General features: G+C 41.2%; 1 protein-coding gene across 1 annotated transcript in view; it reads right to left on the bottom strand.

The window, feature by feature from the left end:
- The window catches only part of LOC145412981 (uncharacterized), a 114,323-nt gene extending 93,486 nt beyond the window's left edge, over nt 1–20,837 (bottom strand). The window contains exon 1 of the mRNA XM_080282804.1: nt 20,774–20,837. Within this exon, the coding sequence (XP_080138930.1) occupies nt 20,774–20,783 (10 nt within the window). The 5' untranslated portion in view covers nt 20,784–20,837. The remainder of the gene's footprint in view (nt 1–20,773) is intronic.
- Between the last annotated feature and the right edge of the window lie 2,344 nt (nt 20,838–23,181).

Genomic DNA, 23,181 nt, shown 5'->3' with positions numbered 1-23,181 from the left:
TTACATCAGGGGGGCCACCCCCAAATTAGCGGTAGGGGGGTCAATGTCAAATGGATCGGGCCTAAAATTTCAAATGGGCATGAAACCGTCAATTTTCACCCGATTTACTCCAAATCTGATATGTGACATTTTAGACTAGATATCCTGTTGTGTTCATAGGTCAGCACTAAAATGACTCCCGGGGACGGGTTTGCTGTCTTAGCACCGCTTCTTGTTATTCATGTTATTATTATTATATTTTTACAAATAGATAAAAGTGGTTGGATTTTGTATGTTTGATGAAAATGAGTGAACATGAAAACTAGAAAAGTAAAGGAGGTCGACATTAATTAATTAATAAATATAAAATGGAATACCGATGTAACGTTTAGAACTACAAACCTCATCTGGCCTTGGCTATACAATGAATAAATAAATTATAGAAATAAAAATAAGCACCAGTAACTGCACCTCGGAACTATGACTTTATTACGCTTCTTGTTAACACACACACACACACACACACACACACACACGGAAAGGAAAAATTATATATCATGAGCTATTCCTGTTCTTTGACGACGAACAAGGAAACGAAAGTATACAGTAGAAACCGTCCATGTCTCTTCTTGCTAATCATCATCTGACTGACGACGAGAAACAATCGTAATTCGGTTTGTGAATCCAACCTATGATCTGGGGAGGAGGGGAGGTCATCGCACTTGACAATTTGGGTTTACTGCACAAGACTTTGGCTATTTCGTAACACCTTTGGATATCTCGTCACACCTTTGGATATTTCGTAACACCTCTGGATATTTCGTAACACATTCTGGATATTTCGTCACACCTTTTGCATATTTCGTAACATCTTTGGATATTTCGTAACACCTTCGGATATTTCGTAACACCTTTTGGATATTTCGTCACACCTTGTGGATATTTCGTAACACCCTTGGATATTTCGTAACATCTTTGGATATTTCGTCACACCTTTGGATATTTCGTAACACCTTTTCCTTACCGATTTATTTAGTATATTTCGTCTCAATATCCTCTTGCGTGTTACAGATACAAACTATATCGATATTCAAACGATTTAGATGATATATAAAAAAAATCGCCGTAATCTGCAAAATAAATCACAGAGGAAAATGTGTTGCGAGGCTTCCTATGCCAACTTTTATACTGTCCCGTGTTCTTCATGAGTGTGTCTAGGGGTAACAAAAGGACCCCTGAATTATTGCTCTTTCCCTCAAACTTGGCTAGACTTTCCTTTTTAGCTTCTTGCACGTTGCTCAGTGGCAGAACAAGACAGTGGTACGGCTCAGCATCCTTTCCATACTAAGACACTTCTTTGTGACTAGCATCATATCCTGGCGTTAATCTACAGTTACAACTAAGCTCTCGACACGCAGAGATGACAATTTTTGGTCAGGTTAGAGTACGAGGAGTATAGTCACGATACAGCACATGTATTTACACTGACACTTTATTATTTTCAAAGAGGACTGTCATCATTTCTACTGAGAGCTTTTATAATTTCCAAGAAAAAAATTTAGTTTCCAGTGAAAACGTTTATGAAATCCAGGGAATTTTTATGACTTACACTGCGAACTTTTATTAAAGCCTACCGGTACGTGCTTGTACTCAGCTGGTCGTTATCACCTGTAAAGTTTAACTAGTTATAAATACATCCGGTGATTCTTTGGAAAGGATTCTGATATTAAAGCAACTTCATTACTATTTCATGTTTCCCACCTCCGCGGTGGTTGAGATGTTAGCATTGCTAGCTACTTTGCTGCGGCTCAATAACGGCATGGTTCGAATCCTGGTGCAAATGAAAGTGTGAGCTGGTAAAATGAGAATCTAGATAACATCGAGTAGGGTAACTGTGGTAATATGGACGAAGTAGTGGCACCGTATCGCAGGGTACTGGGTGAATAACCCGCCACAGGCTCAGTGGCCTAGATTAAGGTGATGAACACAGCGGCTAAGCGTCCCATGGCCCCTGTTATCACCTGCGCCAGAGCAATCACTCATAAGTTTATAATATATAGCTCTTACTTAATATCAAGAAACTCCGAAGCCCTCAACTGCCTTCAAATTGCCAGAGACTACGCAAAAGTAGTAATAAATCTTGCCAAATTATACCTCCGTCACGATCAACCCTTTAAACTATTCAGTAAACCAAATAAAAACAAAATATTTCGGTCAACTCTAAATTCTTGTAATAGTAACCTTTAAAAAATCACCTATTTCTCCATTAAGCCCCACAGATGGCAATATTGCAAATGACCCCATGGAAAGCTAACATTCTTGCTATACTGTTAGCCAGAAATTCTACCTTAGCAATCAGAACGTTCTTGTACTACAACTTGACTCTCCCGAAATTGCTCCACTAAAGATACAGCCTAGACATGTGAAACAAATCTTAGACAGTCTACCAACCTAAAACTATAGGTCTAGATGGAATTCCTTCTCATAGTTTTGAAAAAGTGTTCCCTACAACTTGTCCTTGTTCTAGCTAGATTATTCAGACTATGCATACGAACGTTTTCATTCTTTAATTATTTGGAAAAAAAAAAATTCGCCCAATTTCAAAGACAAGATCCCCTGATCCCTCTGATTACACTTTCATAGCTTTCACACCTTTTGAGATTTATTAAAATGTACATTGTAAAATTTTTTTTTTTTTATAACAGAAGAGGACGGAACAAGAAATGAATGAAAAAAAATAATAATAATTCATATACCAGATTACAGGTGCCAGCCGTTCATTGTTAAATATCTTGAATCCAACAACTGAATTAGAGACATGCAATATGGTTTTAACCAGAAAAGATATATTGTTGACATACTTAGTCTAATCACTCATGGATTCCATCTCAACCAACCATCACTGAGAAAGGTAGTAGCAGCCTCTGATATTTCTAAAGCTTTTGACAGAGTATCGCTTGTCATCTTTGTTCCCTTGATCTCCTCATTAATAAGCAATAGCAAAATAAGGGTAAAGGTAGATGATGTATATTCCAATATCCACTTCATTAATGCCAGCGTGCCACAAGGATCAGTTCTGGTTCCAACTTTGATCCTCAGTCATATTAATGGTGTATCGTCTGTTACCCACGGTCCCATTCACTTACATGCAGATGATTCGACGCTTCACAGATCCTTTATATTTAACCATCCAGTCACAAAGTTTGATGTCTTTTTAACCCCCTACTCAGCACAGCACTCTTTCTTAATTCAAGACTTACCTAAGATCACAGGAAGTGTAAAAAAAAAAAAAAAAAAAAAAAAGGCTCATTTAATTCTAAAAATCAAATATATCCAGTTCAGCAACTAGGCATACTGTCTCATGCCTACATTACCTTCAGTGCAAAAAATATTCCTGTCTTTAACAGTACTAAAATTCTTGGTGCTTCACGTAACAGTACCCCCAATTGGACCTCTCATGTTAGGTCACTCGGTAAAACCGCCTCAGAGAAACTTGGATTATTGTACAGAGTCCGCAACTTTTTCACTGGCGGGCAGTTAGTAAAGTTTACAAGAATCATGTGCGCATTCAGCTTTAATAATGATCGCCGTTGTGGAGTGTACGGTACGAGGTTGCACGAAAACAAGTGGACAAAAGTCAGAACAAAGCTATAAGAATAGCTAATAACCCGGCAATTACAAATGAACTACCCCTCCTCCCCAAGTAAGAAGGAATGTTGCCTCCCTTGCATTTTTTTACAGATGCTTTTAGGGTACCATGTATATGCTTAGTTGAAGTTGCAGCCATTGTGCCATCCACCCGTGCTTTTTCCCGTGCTACACGGATATCTGGTAGCGTTCACAGACTTGAGTGCCACACTGACATATTGTAGAACTTCTGCCTATCAGAAATCCTTCATCCCCCGAACCGCTTCTCGTTGGAATTCACTTCCCCAGAATAGTTTCCCCCAAGCCTCAACCCACAGCAGTTTGGCTAATGGTTAGAGATTTTTTATGCATGAAGGACACCTGTGGTCTTCTTTGTAGACGTGTTTTTATTTTTCTCTTCCTATAAGCACCTTTGGTAAAAAATAAATAAATAAATAAATAAATGCTGCCTCCTGACGATTTTATCTAACTATTGAAGGATATCTGATACCCGAGGGGGCGGAGTAATTCTGGCTATATGTAACCCTTGCAGTTAGAAAAATCTCAAATCTCAATGAAACTGTCTGAAGGTGGCAAGGATAAAATACACAAGGCGTCCCCTGGCTGAAATGGTCAACTCCTTCAGTCCCACGACGTACTTCATATGGAGTATTTCGTACTTTATTCTTGTTAGTGTTGTCATCTATGAAGCTTAGGAGACTTACTGAAATGGAGGGGTTAGAAATAGCCTAAATCAACCCCCTCACTACTAGATGCCTCTCCAAAGCTGAGCAAAATCGTCTGGAGATAGCAAGAATAAAATTGACGTCCTGGGACTGAGGGGGCCATAGATTTTTACCTTACGCTAATCTAAAGCCTATCAGTCTGGTGCCGCGCTTTACCGATTTATTCCTGTTGCCTCCAGACGATTTCATTCAGCTTTTGGGAAACCTTTCTTGCAGTGAACGGGTAGAGGAAGGTTATATCTACTCTCTCCAGTACGAAAAATGTCTCCAGATCTTAATAAAATCGCCTGGAGATAGGAACGAAAAAGTCACCAAATTCATGGGGTAAAAAGGCTGCCGTGGCGAACTCCATGTTAAATGTCCTCAGTGCTTCCGGTTTGCATCAGGTGAGTATAATCGCTTAGTGCTCTGCCAAAATGTAATCTATATCGTGGTGCCATGCGGTGAAAAGGATCAGTGAAAAAGAGACACGCAGACTGATAGACACTCGTGGATAGACAAATGGTTAGATTTTGAGAGAGAGAGAGAGAGAGAGAGAGAGAGAGAGAGTTAACTTTGGGCCACCGTGGCAACAGCGTTACTAGGTGAAGCCTGGTGGTGGATATTGACCTAGCTGATATCCTCTCAAGCCCTCGACATCTTTTGTATCTTGCTTTTTCTACCTCCAGACGATTTTATTCAGCTGCGGAGAGTCCCTTGGTAGTGAAGAGGTTACTGAGGGGTATATATAACCTCTCTAGTAAAAAAAAAAAATCTCGTAAACTGAACAAGCGCGTTATGAGGGGAGGCAAATAAATGGTGGTGAGCAACGGATTAAGTGGGACGAGCTGGAAATGTTTTAGGCGATGGAGCTGTGGCGGGAAACTGTACTCTGAGATAATGGATGCTGCACGATTGATGGCAGGCGTTTAGTAAAGATATGTTCCAATACAACACCAAAGAAAGCGTGTGTCAGTGGGTAAAGAAATAGGCGTTCAGGACACAGAATGGATTGCTGAGCCGGAATAATGGTGTGGGGGTGGGGAGGGGCCATAAGAGTACGTCCTGTGGAAATGGATGTTGTAGGATTAAAGGTTTGGAAGTAGTGAAGGATTATTTCAAAGTTTTCTCAAATAACAGCATGAAGATAAACTCGCGTATCTTTCATTTACCTGGTATCTTGCGTCGCCGGTAATAAAAATGTCTGAGAATTGCAGGAACAAAATATAAACGATGTCCTCTGACTTAAGGCTTTAACTGAAGGGCACCGAAAACAATAGTGGATAATGACCTGCTTGATACCCGCTTAACACTTAACATATAGACAGACAGATAGGTATATATATTACATATATATATATATATATCTTGGACTCAAAGAGGGATAAATTTCCATGTCTCCCTTCTCATATAAAAAAAATCGCAATTCATCTTTACTAATTATGTCCTTCCTTTAAGTATTAAAATGTATTTTTAGTGTCAGTGTTTTTAAAGACGTGTCCCTCTGCAGGCTTGATATGAGCAGATCTGATAATCAGATACAGTACCAATATTAAGTTAATTATGCTTCCTAGCGAAGAATGCATTTGATATGATAAGAGTATTACAAGTGACTTCCAATCACTTGGCCTTGAGCTGTCAGCAGTTACTGATGTGTAACATTCTTCTTACGTAACTGCACTTAACAAACCTGCCTGATCGCTCCTCTCTCAGCAATGGCTAACCCGTTCCCTAACAAACGACATGCACTGTCTCTACCCAATATTTACGAGCTCTACTGAGAAAAGTATTATCATGGATGCATAAATGTGTGTGTGTGTGTGTGTGTGTGTGTGTGTGTGTGTGTGTGTGTGTGTGTGTGTGTGTGTGTGTGTGTGTGTGTGTGTGTGTGTGTGTGTGTGTTTTGCCCCTCCTCACCACTTTCTGTTCAGATGTACTCCATCCCTTAAGAAAAGCTTTAGTTTGCCTACAAAAGCATCCTAAGTGCCCATGAATGTTATGCTTGTCTCTATGCACTCATATCTCTATCTCAGCTGACTTCAAAGTGATTCGTAAGAGAGAGAGAGAGAGAGAGAGAGAGAGAGAGAGAGAGAGAGAGAGAGAGAGAGAGAGAGAACAAAATAAACTGAGATACACCACGAACCAATCCACGCCGCTCCAGTTAAAAAATCGCAGTGAATCATGTGGTTACAATTCTCTCTTGTGCTCATTAGTGGTCGCATTAACTCTCTCGCTATCAAGGGGTGTGTTCCCTGATGTGGGCTCTGTGGTCTGTGTTCTGGTGTTCCGCCGCTGTGTCGTTTGCTGCTGTTTGTCTGTGTTCATGTCTGCCACGTTTCTAGATTATGGGGAACTATCTCTGTTCGACTCACACATATCCTGCCTCTCTTAACACATTTTCTGTTTCTCACTCTCTCACACATTCGACACCTCCCCCCTCCCTCTTTCTCTCATTTTAACATTCTAATAGCACAAAAGTTGAGGATGTAGCATGGGGAAGGGGAAGGTGTACTGGAAGAGGGGGATGATGTGCATAGTAAGGGTGAGACTGAGGGAGAATATGACGAAGGGGGAGATAAGGATGTCAAGAAGGGGGAGTGGGAAAGTGCCGAGGGAGCGGAGTGATGCACAGAAGGATGACGTTGGTGGAATATGATGAGGGGGAAAGTGAAGATATACTAGAAGGAGGGAATGTGCAAAGGAGTGAAGCTGAAGATGAGGGAAGGTTGTGGTTGACGAGGTAGGAGAGATACCTGGAGAGGAAGGTGAGACTGGGGAAGGATGTGGCGAGGATGAGGTGAGGAGAAGCTGGGGGGAGTGGGAATGTGCAGAGGAGTAATGACATTGTGGGATGTGGTGAAGGAAAGGTGAGGTTGTGCCGTGGCTGATGGGTCAGACGTTTAAAGACGTGTTGAAGCTGAGACGGGGAAAGATGTGTTGAGGGGGAGGCAAGGATGTGGAGGATAACGATGTGAAGAGGGGTGAGCATATGCTGAAGGTGGAATGTGTAGGGATGTGAAGGAGAGACTTGATGAGAATGTGGTGAAGGAGAGATGGGGATGTTATGGAGGGTGAAATGTGTACAGAAAGGTTAAACTGGGTGAAGATGTGAAAAATGAAAGATAATGATGTGCTCTGGGAATGTGAAGAGCAGTGAAGGTGAGGTTGGGTGAGGATATAGAGCATGACGGTGTAAAGAAGGTGGAGGTGAGATGTGGTGGGAGAAGAATGTGTCGAGAAGTGAAGGCGAGACTGGGGAAGGATGTGGTGAGGGGGAACTGAGGAGATTGAGAAAGAAAGTAATGGAGTGGTGGGAGAGTGGGGCGTGTGGAGGAGTTAAAGAGAGACTGCGAGAGGATGTGGTGAAGGAGATGAAGATACTGTATGTGGGTGGGGATGATGTAGCTGAGCGTGCTATCATCGGCGATCCCCTCTGGCCTGTATGCTTACGAGGGTAATTTGATTTTGTTACATGATTCGTATTTTGATACTATTTGTTTATTACTCACACACACAATTTTATATAAATATATATATATATATATATATACATAGACATCTTTTCGAAATAGAGGGGTTAGCTTTCATTAACTCATGCCCATTATGTCTCCCTTAGGCTGAAGAAAATTGTCTGAAAACAGCAAAAGTAAAATGCCAGAAGACGTCATCGAACTATAGGGACTGACAGTGTGTATGGTGGCCCCCGAAAAACCTCACTGAGTAACTCATGTGTTAGGCCACCTCGAGGTTATAATAAAAAAAAAGGGGGGGGGGGGAATTAGGTAATAGTTAACTATAACAACGGCTAGACTATTGTTCTTCTCTCTTTTTTTTTTTATAAGATAAACAGAGGAGGAAAAAGCAATTTTAAAAACAATGATAAACCACACTACAGGTGTCCTCCATTTATTAAAAAATAAAAAATAAAAAACTTTAACAGTCGGACCTGAACTGGACTTGAACTGCTGTGGGCTGAAATTTGGGGGGAAACTATTCTGGGGAAGCGAATTGCAAAGAGAAGCGGTTCGGGAAATAAAGGAATTCTGGTGGGTAGAAGTTCTGTAATATGGTGTTATGACGATCATCATGAGCGCTACCAGATGTCCATATAGCAAGGGGGAAAGTGTGGAGACGTGGCGCACTGGATGCAACTTCATCTGATCACTTGTTATAAAAGTATGTATCTGTTAAATAATGCAAGCGAGACAACATTCATTCTTACTGCTGGGTTATCAATTAGGCTATAGCTTTCCTTCAGATGATGCACAGTAAACTCACACACACACACATACACACACACACACACACAAAGGAAATAGTGCAAAACTTTGAAGGGGGGGCACACTACTTGGAGGAGGAGGAGAAGGAGGAGGAGGAAGAAGATTAAGAGGTAAAGGAAGAGGGAAAATAAGAGAAAAGGGAAGATGAGAAGTAGAAGGAAGAGGGAGGTAAAGAGGTAAATGGACCGACGCTATGAGCAGGTGTAAAAATTAACAAACATTACATTTTTCCCTGATAAAGCCCTCAGGTAAACCACATAAAGAGATCCGCACCTCCATATTTATAACATGCTGGCCATCAAGCTTGCGACACACACGCCTTGGCATAAAAACGGATTCAGGTGCTCTTTCATCTCACGTCTCTAACCCTCTTTCGCCTCCTACCCCTTCCTTACAAAGCTCTCTGATTTAGTAGTGGTTGTGGCTATGGACGCAATGAATGTGGTAGTGATGGTAGACGTGGCTATGGACGGAATGAATGTGGTAGTGATGGTAGACGTGGCTATGGACGGAATGAATGTGGTAGTGATGGTAGACCTAACTGTTGTGATGATGGTGGTGACAGTGTTGGTTGTGGTAGTGATCATGGATGGTTGGGACGTGGGAGGGTGTTCTGGTAGTGGTGATTACAGTAATGGTTAGGATGACAGTGGTATTGGTGACCGTGGTAGTTACGGTCATGATTAGAATGAGAGTGGCAGTGACCAGTGGTAGCTTTGACAGTGGCTGGGATAAGTGTGGTTGTCCTGACGGTGGACGGTGTGGTAATGGTTTGGAATAAGTGGTGGTAGTGATGGATGGTGTGGTGGTGATGACAGAGATGGTTGTGGTAGTGACTGGGGTGAGTGGTAATCATGACAGTGGTAGTGGTGATGTATAGTGCGGTAATGACAGTGATGGCTGTGGCGAATGCTGGGACGGCAGTGGTGATGGTGGCAGCGGTAATGGTATGGATGATGAAGAAGTGATAACAGCGAGGGTTGTGGTGATGATTGTGATGAGTAATGGTGACTGCAGTGGTGACTGATGGTGTAGCAGTGATGACAGTGGTGACTGTGTTCATCGCTGGTAGAGACGGCAGTGTTAGTTCTGACAGTGATATGAGGGTAATAATGCTTGTTGCAATCACTGAGGTAGTGATAGTGCTGGTAGTGGCAGTAATGATACTTGTGATCACAGACAATCAAGCGATCAATCAGTTAACTTGATACCATATATAACATACATATATACAGTATATAGTAAATGACACAGCAAACAATAGCTTTAAATAAAACAATGAACACAAGTTTATCATATGATAAACGTACTGCACATATTCGAAGATTAAAATGTATTAACTACCTTGTTCTATCACACACACACACACACACACACACACACACACACACACACACACACACACACACACACACACCATCATATATAATATACACACACACACCATCATATATAATATACACATATAATGTACGTTTACACTTAACACCATCATCAAAGCCATTACCACACTAAGCTGAATGTTTTTGTTCATACAGTAGGCAACTTCCAAGTTATCTTTTCGTCGTAGTTTTGAAGCCATGAAATCCTGTTTTATAATATCAGTTTCCATATCTTAATTCTGATATATTTTTCACTGAAACGCATACAAAGCAGGATACAATGATGACCATGGGTAAAATGAGGGCTGTTAATGCTAAATAACATTACTGCTGACAGTGGTAGTAATGCAACTGGCGATTATGAGGGTAATGATGTTATTAGCAGTGATGAAACAGATGTCATCATTTGTAAACCTTTTCCGTTTTTTTTTTTTTTTTTTTTTTTCCCACTCGATAGCTGGAACAGACTACACAAATTATTCCCTGATCTCTATCAGTATGACGGCGCACTAAAATTGACGCCACACTTTCACATATGGCAGCTTGGGTGCTAAAACCCTCCGCCCATGCTGAATTCAAGATAAGTATGACTGCATTAACGGTGTGTTTACATTATATGCAGGTGGGTCTTCTGGAAGAAATGAGTTAACAACCCCTAAGATGCTTTCTGCCCAGTCTTGCATCGACCTCGCGTCCCTTTGGTCCGTAGTGCACTATTCTACCACTTCTCAGTCTCCTAAGACTGATTACGTCATGGCCTAATCCATATTTTGATTCGTAGACAAACAGTAATCTTTCAAATAACCTTAAAGTTGAATGTCCTCTGCCATTAACGTATTGCATACAAATTTGTATTCTGTCACTCATTAAAGTAACATACAATGACATCCATCTGTTATTTTAGCTACTTAGAATAACCAGACCCAATCATATATTTAAATACACGAAAAATTGTCTCTCAGGACAATATTGATTTAATCCATAACTAAATATATTCTTTCGTTAACTGTACATTATTTTGAGGCAATGATTCACGGGAGAGGATCAATAAAGAACTGTAATGTGATGCTATGTAATAATAATAATAATAATAGTGGTAGTAGTAGTAGTAGTAGTAGCAGTAGTAGTAGTACTAGTTGTAGTAATCATCATCGTCATCATCATCAATGATCAGATTTTCATGCTGAAGTGTTCAGTAGAATAGTTTCTAGAGAAGGGAATGAAGTTGTATGCTGTCTTTATAGGTGTGGTGGCAGCATAGGACAGACTAGACAGACAAGGAATGTGGAAAATATTAAAAAGTATATGGAGCAAATGGGAAGCTGCTGAATGCCGTGAAGAGAATGTATGAGGGCGCTAGGGCTGCAGAGCGTGTGGATGGTGAACTGAGTGAATTTTCCTATCTGAATGTTGGATTGAAACCGGGATGTGTCATGTCTCCATTGTTGTTCAATTTGTATATGGATGGAGTTATAAAAGAGATACAAGGAAGGGCAATGGATGTTGGAGCGGCTCTGGTGAGAGAGGGCAGCGTTTGGAAGCTTCCTGTTCTGTTGTTTGCAGGTGATACTATATTGCTTAGTGAAGACGAATGGGGACTGCAAGGCTTGGTGAATCAGTATGGGAGAGTATATGAGAAATTGAATCTAAAGCTGACTGTAGGGAAGAGTAAAGTTGTGGTTTTCGAGAGAAATGAAGTCACTGCATGCACAGTGAGGCTGGATGGTGAGGAAATGAAAAATGTGAGTGGATTTTAGTAGCCTATTTGGGCAGTGTGATGAGTAAGGATGAAAGTTTGGAGGATGAGGTGCTTGAAATGGTACAGCAGGAAAGAAGGATATATAGTTCACTGAGAGCAGTGATAAGAAATAGGGAAATGAGCATGGACGTAAAAAAATCGCTGCATGAGAGTATTGTGATCTCCATTCTAACGGATGGAGGCGAAGCTTGAACCTTGTTGGAGGGACACAAGTCAAGAGTGACAGCAGTGGAAACGTGGTTTTTGAAAGAAGCACGTCGAGTTACACGGAAAAACAAACTGACAAATGAGGAAGTAAAGGAGCACTGTGGTGTGGATGTGGATGTGACAAATCGTTATGAGAAAGTCAATGAGGTGGAATGACCATGAAGAGAGGATGGAGAGTGAGACACAGGCTAGAAGCGTGTACTGTATGTGAGTGAGGTGGAGAGGGAGAGAGGGAGACCGAGGATGAGATGGAGGGATGGAGTAGATCTAGGTATATGAGTGAGGGTGGTGTCAGTTGGGGGGAAGGGTAGTGAAATGGCAGGGGACAGCGCGACATGGAGGCAATTTGTTTGTGGCTACCCCTTACCGGATTAAGGCGTCTGGCTGTAGATAGACAGAATCACTTGAGTACGGTAAAAGCTTCCCAATATTATCTGTGTCACACACAGGACAAGAGCATACATAGGCCTTGCGTGCAGTCCTGCTGTCCTACATGTTATAGGCTATAAAAAGAATATTATTAAATTATTCTGCTATTTTGACTTTGCAACATTTGTAAAGTATATTAGGCCTACGTACCGTGCAACTAATATAACCAACAGCTGAGTAGTTGACAGGGGATGTAGGAAGGGAAACGTACCGTAGCCACCTCCCGATCTGAGGTCAGTGTCGGTCCTCTCCACTACGAATGTCTCTCTCTCTCTCTCTCTCTCTCTCTCTCTCCTTTCTCACACTAACATCCCCACATTCGATCTACTTTGTCAAGATAAAACCTTCCGACCTGGGGAGTTGGGGGAGGGAATGCCTAGAGGTTCCAGTGGCGAGTGAATCCACCTGGAGTTAGTCATCCATCCGCCAGTGTCTAAGATCTACCTGTTATTACGTTACCAACTTTCCTTCCTGTCTATTTATCCTAGTATGTTAACACTCAGGCTCTTACGACTCTTTCTTACGTAAATAAATTCATCTGAAATTACCTCGAATAAGAATACTATAGTTGTCCCAGCCCTAAAGAGGATAATGGCGACAGTATTAACTCTGCCGGGTCCCTATACCGATTCAGTATACAATCATCTGGGGTTAAACTGAATAAAAAAACTAGAGAAGATGTGAACATAAAAAGGGTTACCCGGTATGTTCTTTCACTCAGGTTTGGCCCAGTTTCCTCTCCAAGTCATCTAGTCTGCTAAGTTTGCCAAGCTTTCCTCCCTTAGCTTCCTTAACTCCTGCTTGTCATCTTAGCTCTTTTTACTTACTCTAGCCTATTAACTGAACATACACTTATTACCTCCCGCCTGCAACCTCAGTTTAATGTCTCCTTCACAATGTCGACCTGCGTGCTCTTCCTTCCCTCTGATCTGCCAGCTAAACCTACCCTCCTCCTGTCCTGCCCTCCGTTAACCCAGCCAATCCTTCCATTTTCCCTGTTAACCCACCCGCCTTTTCTTCCTATCAGTCTATTATACTCCGGTACCTTCTTTTCCCCCTACCTCCACATTGAAACAACCATCTTTCCTTCCTGCCAGTTTAACCCACATCGTTGCTTTCTTTTCCTCCTACCTGCCACGTTCGTAAATTTCTTCACTAACTCCTTTTTGCCCGCCTTCCTTATAGTACACATCCCTTTCATCATTCTTGTTAATTATACCTTTTCAGTACAATAATCCTCCGTATATTGTTGCTATTGCCAGATGACTTTACTCAGCTAAAGGGGGTTCTCTCGTAGCAAAGGTATAAATGGAGTCTATCTAACCTCCTCACCGCCATATATATCTCCAAAGGTAAATAAAATCGGCTGGTAGTAGCATTAAATTAAGAAACCATCGTAGTGAAGGGGTTAATCGTTACCTGCCTCCACTCCCGTCAATCATCGTCAAACTAACCTACCTCTCGTCCCTTCTGTCTTCCAGCTTAATCCAACTTCCCTCCGCCTTTCTCTTGCCCTCCAATCTAGCCTTACCCTTCTATCTCGTGCCTGCCAACCCATCCTAACTTCCTTTTGTGCCAGCCAACCCAGTCAACCTTCCTTGCTGTCTGCCTACCAACCTAATCCACATTTTACTCTTTGTCTCCTACCCTCACCTCACCTTTTCCTTCCCTGCTTGCCAATCTACTCATTATATCTGTTACCCCTTCACTCCGATGACGTGTTTCTAATTTTATTCTAGCTACTTGTGGACGACTTAATTTACTTTAGGAGAAACTTATACGACCTGGATGGGTTAGATGATTTATGGTCTTCATTAACTCCTTCTCGGCAAGACGCCTCCCCTGAGCTAAATAAAACTAACTTTGGTTATCAAAACTAAAACGGAATATACGTCACTGGACTGAAGGGGTTATACTTCTCTCTTCTGCCAATTTATAAAGGGTAGCGTGCGTGTGTGTGTGTGTGTGTGTGTGTGTGTGTGTGTGTGTGTGTGTGTGTGTGTGTGTGTGTGTGTGTGTGTGTGTGTGTGTGTGTGTGTGTGTGTGTGCGCGTTTAGTAAGTTCAGAAGGTTCATTTAGGGCTAATTTTGAATAAAGAATGCTGTATCAACATGGGTCAATTCTCAACCATAACAGAGCTACAGTTACTGATGGTCTTATGAGTGAAAATGGTTTCCCTCTTAATAAATCCATAAGGTCATAAGTAGTTTTAAAACCCATGTTGATAGAGCATGTTTCACTCAAAATCAGACCTCAAATAAACTCCTGATGTAAAAAGATAAAAAAATCTCCTTGGGTACCCTGTGTTAGCCTTTCTTCCTTCCCACCTGCCTGGCAGCTCGACCTGCCTTCCTTCTCGTCCTACCTGCCAGTATAGCATAACCTAATCACCTCCCGCCTGGAGACCTAGCGTACCTTCTCATCCTGAATGATACCGAGGGATATCGCTTGGAACCTTACCAATTTTTGTAAACGTAGAAAAAATATTATTATTTTGCTGGTTCTCTATTGAGTTTTAACTAGCTCGTTACATGAGGTGTGATCCACGAGTCATTCCGGCAATGCAAGGAGTGTTACCTGGGGATCAACACAACAGGAATTCGGCTTCCCCTACCCACCACCTCTGTGGTGATAAACTGAGTTACCGGAATAATGCTGCAGAATTTAAGCGAACTGAATGCCACCAGCAGAGGCTTTAGTTCGGCAAATGTAAACTTGGAACAGCATCGGCCTGTAGCGGAGGAGTAGCAGTTGGGATAGACACTTGACAGTGTTAAACGTGTTCGTGTTTCCTGGTGGTAGTAACATGAATGAATGGGTGTGCCAGTTATGGATTAAAATGAAAACACAATCTGAAATGTAGTTTCCTGTCTGTATAGGCGGCAACCACTCTGACGCCTTAGTTGTGAGATAGCTTGGAACATTAATTTATACAAAGCGTGCATACTTGAATGTTATGTTTAATTACGTTAGTACTGCACTGACATAATAGTGCACATCTAAATAGTACCTTCATGCCCAAAACATTTTACATGCTGCAGTTCACTTCGGATGGCAGACCTATTCGTATCGGAATAGGGAGCGGCCACACTTGTTTGAAGTAAGTGATCGGCAATGTGATTGTGTCGCATCACAAACAGTTCGAACATTGACTAGAACTTTTCTCATTGTCGATCACACATATCAGGCAAGAGTGGCCACACCATTAAATGTGCTACCACAACTCTAGTCCTAATAACAAGCGAAATAAAGTCGTCCACCGTAAAACTCGGAATGCGGAGGTCGGACCGAGTTCAAAGATGACCTCCGCTGAAAAGATGATTTTCGTATATTTTACAACAATTATCTTTATCAAGGCTCTTACGGTGTCTGAATTCAATATATTAATCCTATAACCCTAAAAGGAGTGTGATAAAAGCAATGGCTGCGACAGATCAAATGTTTTTAATCCCCTTCAGTCCGATGATATTTTTTGGTCTTATGGTACTTACATATTTTCTAAATTCAACTTAGAAGAGGCTTTTTTCGATGGAGGAATTAGACACGTCCTTCGTTAACTCCTTAACAACCAGAGATATTTCCTAAAATGCTGATACCAGTAATCGGCTGATTGTAGCGAGAATAAAATGGAAATTTACGTAACAGAAGTAAAGGAGTTCATTTTGATTTGTTGTTAAATGCTCCAAAACAATATTTTTCGAGAAAAACGCTGCAAATAAACTAATATTAAAATTAAATTCATGTGTTTTTATGCAGAAATTTATTACTATTAGCTGATTGTCGGTTTTTAGCAATAAAAGTTTTAGCTTTTTAAAAACTGCCCAAGGAGTGATTCAAGGGAAAAGTTTCTTTTTTTTTTGTTTCGTCTTAAAATATCTGTTTTTACGCTACAGCAAATATAGATCTCAATACCTTACCAAAAGATATATTTCTGTTCTGCCAGTTTTCCCCTACCCCTATGGACTTGACCAAAATTAATATGGGGGCCTCCGGTCGCATCCCGCAAATGGTCCCCCATTTATATTCCTTTATCATCAAGCGGTATTTCCCAGTAGTATATTGGCTCAAATCATAATATTGCAAATATTAACAGGAGAGCACATCAGTAAAATGTGTGTGTGTGTGTGTGTGTGTGTGTGTGTGTGTGTGTGTGTGTGTGTGTGTGTGTGTGTGTGTGTGTGTGTGTGTGTGTGTGTGTGTGTGTGTGTGTGTGTGTGTGTGTGTGTGTGTGCTTAGGTTGGACCAACAGTACACGGACAAATTTTAACCATGTGCGGGGTGGCCTGAATGACAGAAAGGGGAAACAGAAAGATGGATGGTTTCCATTATGGCGAAGGTGAGCCCTGGTAAGGAAGGGAAACGGTCAGGTGGTGTTAGGTTGGTAACAACTGAGGTATTAGTTGAAGTCTCACACAAGCAACGATACTGGGGACTTCCTTTTGTCAATCGACTTCATCGCATATTCCACTAACTTTTATGCTCTCTGAAATACTGTCGTAAACAAATTTTAACAGAAAGGACATTTCTGTTGAATATATGTGAGAGGATATATCGGTTAGCTGCCATGTCAGTAAGAGGACGTTTAGGGATGCCACTACGTTGCTATACACGGTGTGAGGTGATTATAATTCCTAAGAGGTTAGGTGGGAAATCCCAACTTAATGACTAACTTGGGGCTTCTCCTACCCTCCCCCTCCTTCCAACCTTCACCTCACACCATGCACACCTCACTTAATATATGTAGATCGAATTACTCAGCTAAATGTACCAACATGGTAGCATACGAAAACATCCTGTCACGTATATATATTTCAACGAAAATTCCACAATTGTTAATATTCATTTGCGACCATACTTCACAGAGAATAAGGTACTAAAATGTGAGATAATGTATATTTACTGGCAAAAGAACTTCCCAGAATCACAGTTTGCATGGAACTGCATACTGGTCGCAATTAATTACGATATCTCTGCATAAATACAGTGCTCTACAAACACTGACCTACAGTTAATGGAAATTATTAATTCTTATCCTTGATGATTGTGCTACATCACCTGGCAGGACAAAATGGGAGAGATCATACTCTTTGAGTTGCTACTCTGGGAATAATTTGTGTTATGGCTTCTTTTAATATTATTTGTGTCCATTGTCCATTCAAAAGGACAGAACTGGATATTTTCAAAAGTTAACCAAGAGTAGGGAAACCCCTCGGTCTGGACCTAAGAGCACTGCGACTATGAGCCGTTTGGCGGAGAGCAGTGCGCTCAGCAAAATCCCACACGCAGCTACGCTTCGTACTAATGGAAAATTAACAAACGTATTTCGATTTTTTAATCATCTGAATTAACCGTCATGAGGGAAAACACCCACGCTTGCCTGTAGTTAATATATATAAATATAAATAAATAAATATATATATATATATATATATATATATATATATATATATATATATATATATATATATATATACTTCCCAATTTTCATGCATTACATTTAGCATCATTGGCCTCATCAGCTAGTAACTGATAACTATCCTTGTTCATTAAAGTACACACACACACACACACACACACACACATACAGATAGATAGATAGATAGATAATATATATATAAATATATATATATATAGATAGATAGATAGATATTATATATATATAATATATAAGATATATATATATATATATATATATATATATATATATATATATATATATATATATATATATATATCCGCTACTCCTATATTCCCTCACTTGAGGCGTAGGGATCTGGGATTAGACTTCTTAGTTCATATATTTAAGATGAGTGATCAATTTCTCGTTCTTGAGTAATATTGTGTGATTAATAAATCCCAACACCCTTCGTTTCCTTGTGGGCCATACCCGGCAGAAGCATATTATCGCACTAGATCACCAGGTGTTCATTTGGTTATATGGTTAGCACATAGTGTTGTATGTCGTTTCTTGGTCTACTGGCAACCATTTGGCTCGTCTGTTAGACTTTAGGTAGGATGGGGCCCTCGTGTGCCGCCTCAGGGAAGGTGGGACCCTTGGGGTCTGGGGAAGCCTAAGGGTGTCCCAGACCCTGACACTGTTCTAAGTTTGTTACAAACAAGAGAAAGGTAATAGCAGATTGATATATACAGTAGACCAGATATGTGGGGGGCCACTCTTAAGGTAAATAAATTCGTCAGGCAATTGCAAGACTTTAAACAATGATGATTTCTTTCGTCGGAAGAGGATTAATTACACTGCACAAACTTGTGTAAATATTAATATACACTGGGTATTCCTCACATAATATTCAAAGTCTCCTGCTACCAGTACTGTGACTCATAGCAGCTGAAGTGAATAAGAGGTTTAACATCATAAAAGAATGGGTAGGAATATGGTAGAGGGAAGGAGGTAAGATGAAGAACCAGTGGCGTAACCACAATCTCCACAAATGAGGAGGGCTAGAAGAACGTGGGGTCAAACCCTATGCTGAGGGGGAAGGGGCGATTTCAATTGGGAAAAACGGCAGTGGGGAGCAAGGGCATGACGGGAGGGAGGGGGTAAAATCTCCCAACCGTCCCCCCTCCCCAGTGCCTATTCCACTGCGAGGAAAGGGGAAATGTGCCCATACTATATATATGACTCCTTTACAGTTACCTCCTTCATAATTATGACAGTGGCAGTGGTGAATGACACTGATAATAATGGTAATGGTGGTTGTGATAACTGTTGTAGTGATAATGGGCAAAGACGGTAGGCTGGGCCATAGCTTTTACCTGATTATATATATATATATATATATATATATATATATATATATATACTGTACAGTATATACAATTGTCACTGGTTCGGTGAGTTTCAGCCAGTAACCAACGATCAACGATGTTATCAAGGACAGGGTCAATATTCACCCATTTTAGGTAGTTCTGTCGCTGTAAAATTGTTTTCGTTAGTCATGCAGTAAACTAACGAAAGACTTATATTCAGCTACGGTTTTCGAAATATGGCTTTTCACTTGCCGCTGTGACACCGCTCATTACACGGACAATCTCCACCCGACGCTCTTTGTTTCTCTTTCCGTTTTATTTTATTTTATTTCGTTTTTGGAACATTAAAACTATTTTATTCTAATCTGATGGAGTACGCGACTGAATGTTTTTGTAATAGACTGCAGTTCTTGTGTGTGTGTGTGTGTGTGTGTGTGTTCATTAGCTGGATCTGGTGCAGGTTGTCGTGTTGGATTTGATGTTTGCCCGAATATGCACAAAAACATTCCTCAACAAAACAGGAGTCCACGCCTACGCTACCATGACTGGTTGTTTAGCAGTGATGCTGACAACCACACGTTTTTACTCGACAAAATCTGAAATCTAATACAATCGGTTTTTTTAGAATTTACCATCGATACAAAAAATTTTTGTGGTATCTAAATTATACGACAAATGTGATATTCAGTAGACAAATGTGATATTCAGTATACGCTAAAGTTTATATAATCCTTAATAAAATATACCTGATATACCATAGGCAATAAATGAACGCTGATAGCAGTTGTTTCTACAAGGTAGTAGATGTACCTGAACGTCGCTGGCTCAGTGGTAGCGTTCTCGCTTGCCATCAGGCAGACGGGAGTTCGCGCCTCGCTCAGGCTGCGAAAAGTTTCACGGACGAAGTGGACGGTTACTGTCCTCCTGGAGCAAGGGGACGGGTGTGTGTGTGTGTGTGTGTGTAGGTCACAGCCTTGCCCAAAGGTCGGACTATATTATGAGTTCTCAGCTCCCTTCCGGGAGGGTAAAAGCCGATGATCACGACCATCAAGTGATTCTGACCGACCCGGTGAATTACGCACGCACAAAATACTGGCAGAAACCTCTCTTAGCCTCTGATAATATAGCGCTCGAGTTGTTCAGTGTCGCATTCATAAATTCTGCAACATAGATGTGTTTATTTCATCATTCCCACTTCCCTGTAATAAAAAAAATCCATGCAAACTAAATGGTTTACCCAGATGTTTCTCCGTAAAACCGGCTTCGTTACAGCACGTTATCTACACATCTGCTATCCTCGCTGCGGCGTTAAACTTTTAATAATGAAACTTTAGTGAAACTTTTAAAAACTTTTCATTTTCTAGCGCAATAGTTGGTAGTCACAGCTTTTGAATTTAATGCTACAAAAGCCTGTGAAAACTAGGAAAAAAAGACAAAATAATATCGTAAGAACACCGAAACAGTGACATTTTCCCTAATTTTACCTGCAGACATCAATGGACTGAAAGTGCAGCTCTGTAGAAACTAAAAGTATGCTTTGTATAAATTAGAATACAAACATGAAGAATAGCAATCCCTGAAGGAGGGTAGGAAAATCCACCCAAGCGTTGTACTCACCACCGTCCATCTTGCACAGGCGACCGCTGGCAACACGATCCCGCGCTCACACCCGCTGTCTGTTCCAGCCCAACACTGAATGAGAACTGAGCAATGGATCGGGCTCCCCCTCCCCTTCCCTTCCCTCTTCCCTTCTCCTACGTTTCCTCCCCCCCCCCCGCACACACACACAGGGACATTGATGTGGCAGAGCATCCCCTCCTCAAACTTCAGGGCATGTGGTGGCCAAGACTTTGTAGCACCATTTTTCTTAGCCATTTATTTTGTATAATCAATCGTATTCATAATCGCTTGTATGTTATCTCTGGCATTGTAATACCGATATAGTCTGCATCAGTAACATACAGGAGGAAGATACTGAGGTGTAATATCCAGCAAAAATCGCTAACAAAAACGTTACGAAAAAGCCAGTCATTAACCCTTCAATCACATTGTTTCTCTGCTTTAATGACCCTTGTGCAGGCGAGAGGCATAAATTTATTTCAGCGGACTAACAAACCTCCCCCTCCCTCTTAGCTTTGTTCTCCCTCCAAACTTCCTCCCCGCTCCCTCCCTTTTCTTCCATAGTTAGTGTTGATTACCCTCTCGTAAAACACTGCATAACTTAACATTTACTTCTGCAAGTGTAATTACTGAGTTTCTCATGATCAGAAGTTCGGTCTCACGCTCAATACCCCAGCTTGACATTATGCGCACTGTTTTTACGTCTCCCATTTCCAACTCCTTCCCTCCATCACTTCGCTGTTGCTGTATCTATTCGCCACTACCATTTTCGCCTCTCTCCCTATAGATCCTATTCCCACTTGTGCAGCTGGTATGGAACGCTTTCCCTTGGCAGCACCAATACAGCCAAGTAGCCAAAATGTCCGGTTATACAAACGTCCCTCAACTCCTTCCCTATCCTCTGCAACGAGGTTAGATGGTGGGCTGCAGAAGAGTTTCTGCCTACGCTCCGCCGAGTTCACATTCAGATGAGCCTGGGGTTGCAACAACAACAATTCCCGCTTGTCGCCGTCTCCTATAGCATTACGTGATCTCATTTCATCACCTATTGCTGCGCTAATTGTACAGCTGGCCTCAGAAAGAAGTGAACATATGTAGGCTACTCAGTGTTAGAGACATTTTATCTGGTAACAGATTCTAACAAAACCGAGAGCTTACACAATCAAGAACAACCCGAGTTCTTTCCCAATAGTTGTTATATATAGACTAAGTTGTAAACATGTAGCCTAATAGTATTTTGTGTCTACTGCAGTGCGTATGCTTCTTTGGTCGTGTGCACATTCAGTTATCCTATCTCTTTATAGCTTTCTTTTATTTTATTTATTTATTTTTATTTTTCTGGCACTTGGCCTTCAAGCTTACCTTCTGTTCATCATCCTCATTTCAAGCCCAGGCTCTCCTAACCACAAATATCCCACCAGTATACCGTTCATTCGGTTCCCCAGTTGGCCACTGTCCATTTTACCATCCTCTTGAGATGCTAGGTATATGAAAGTGGCACGTGTTTAAATGTATTTCCAGGGTAAAAGTGAAACTATGAAGTTAAAGGCATGTCGCTGGTTCCGCTGAAACCATTGTGCATCACTGCCTGTATACACGAATACCTTAGTATCCTGGCCACCATTGCTTGTGACAGCATGCATAAGCGATGTACTGAGTTTTCATAATCTGCTCCTTCCTTCCCTCTTCCACCTCACCATACATCATAGCTTGGTGAGATTAAATCTCAGTAACTAGGCGCACCTTTATCTGTGTAACCACACACAGACAACACGCAGGCACACACATTAGGTCTTTGGTAATGATGAAGCCTATTGATCTTCAGGGCTTTAGAGCTTTCATACCCTCCTCCAGTCCTCGCAGCTTGTGAACGCCGTATCTCAGTAACCACTATATTTAATTTGCCACTGTATACATACACACAAAAGGCTTATGGTAAAGGCAAAATCTTCAGTTTTCAAGGGTCTCCCTCCTCCCCCTTCAACAACATCTCAACTTCTCAAGGCTGGCGAATGCTGTCTCGGTAACCAAGCCGCTTTTTTTTTTTTCTTTTTTAAGCTTTTCATGCAACAAGTCTATGATTATGGCAAAGCCTACCAGTTTTTAAGTGTTTTAATCCTCCCTCCCCTTAGTCCACTCATTACACATTACAATTTGTGGAATCTGTAGCTCAGTAACCAAACCATGTTTTATTGTATCAATTTCACTCACATACAACAAACTTACAACATAAATCAGGCCTACTGATTTTCAAGGTTCAAGGTCTCATCACCCTCACATACACCTCTGATGTATAGGACTACGCCACTACATTTAAAAAAAAAAAAAAAAAAAGCTGCATGACTTTCATGGTCTTAGGTCCCCCCTCCCCCACCCTACACACTTACGCATGTAACATTTTGTGA

This window comes from Coenobita brevimanus, chromosome 94 (genome assembly GCF_032717465.1).
Source record: "Coenobita brevimanus isolate Jiangsu-jjx chromosome 94, ASM3271746v2, whole genome shotgun sequence".
NCBI lineage: Eukaryota > Metazoa > Arthropoda > Malacostraca > Decapoda > Coenobitidae > Coenobita > Coenobita brevimanus.
The sequence above is the reverse complement of the archived record's forward strand: the minus strand, read 5'-3'. Positions and strand labels throughout refer to the sequence as shown.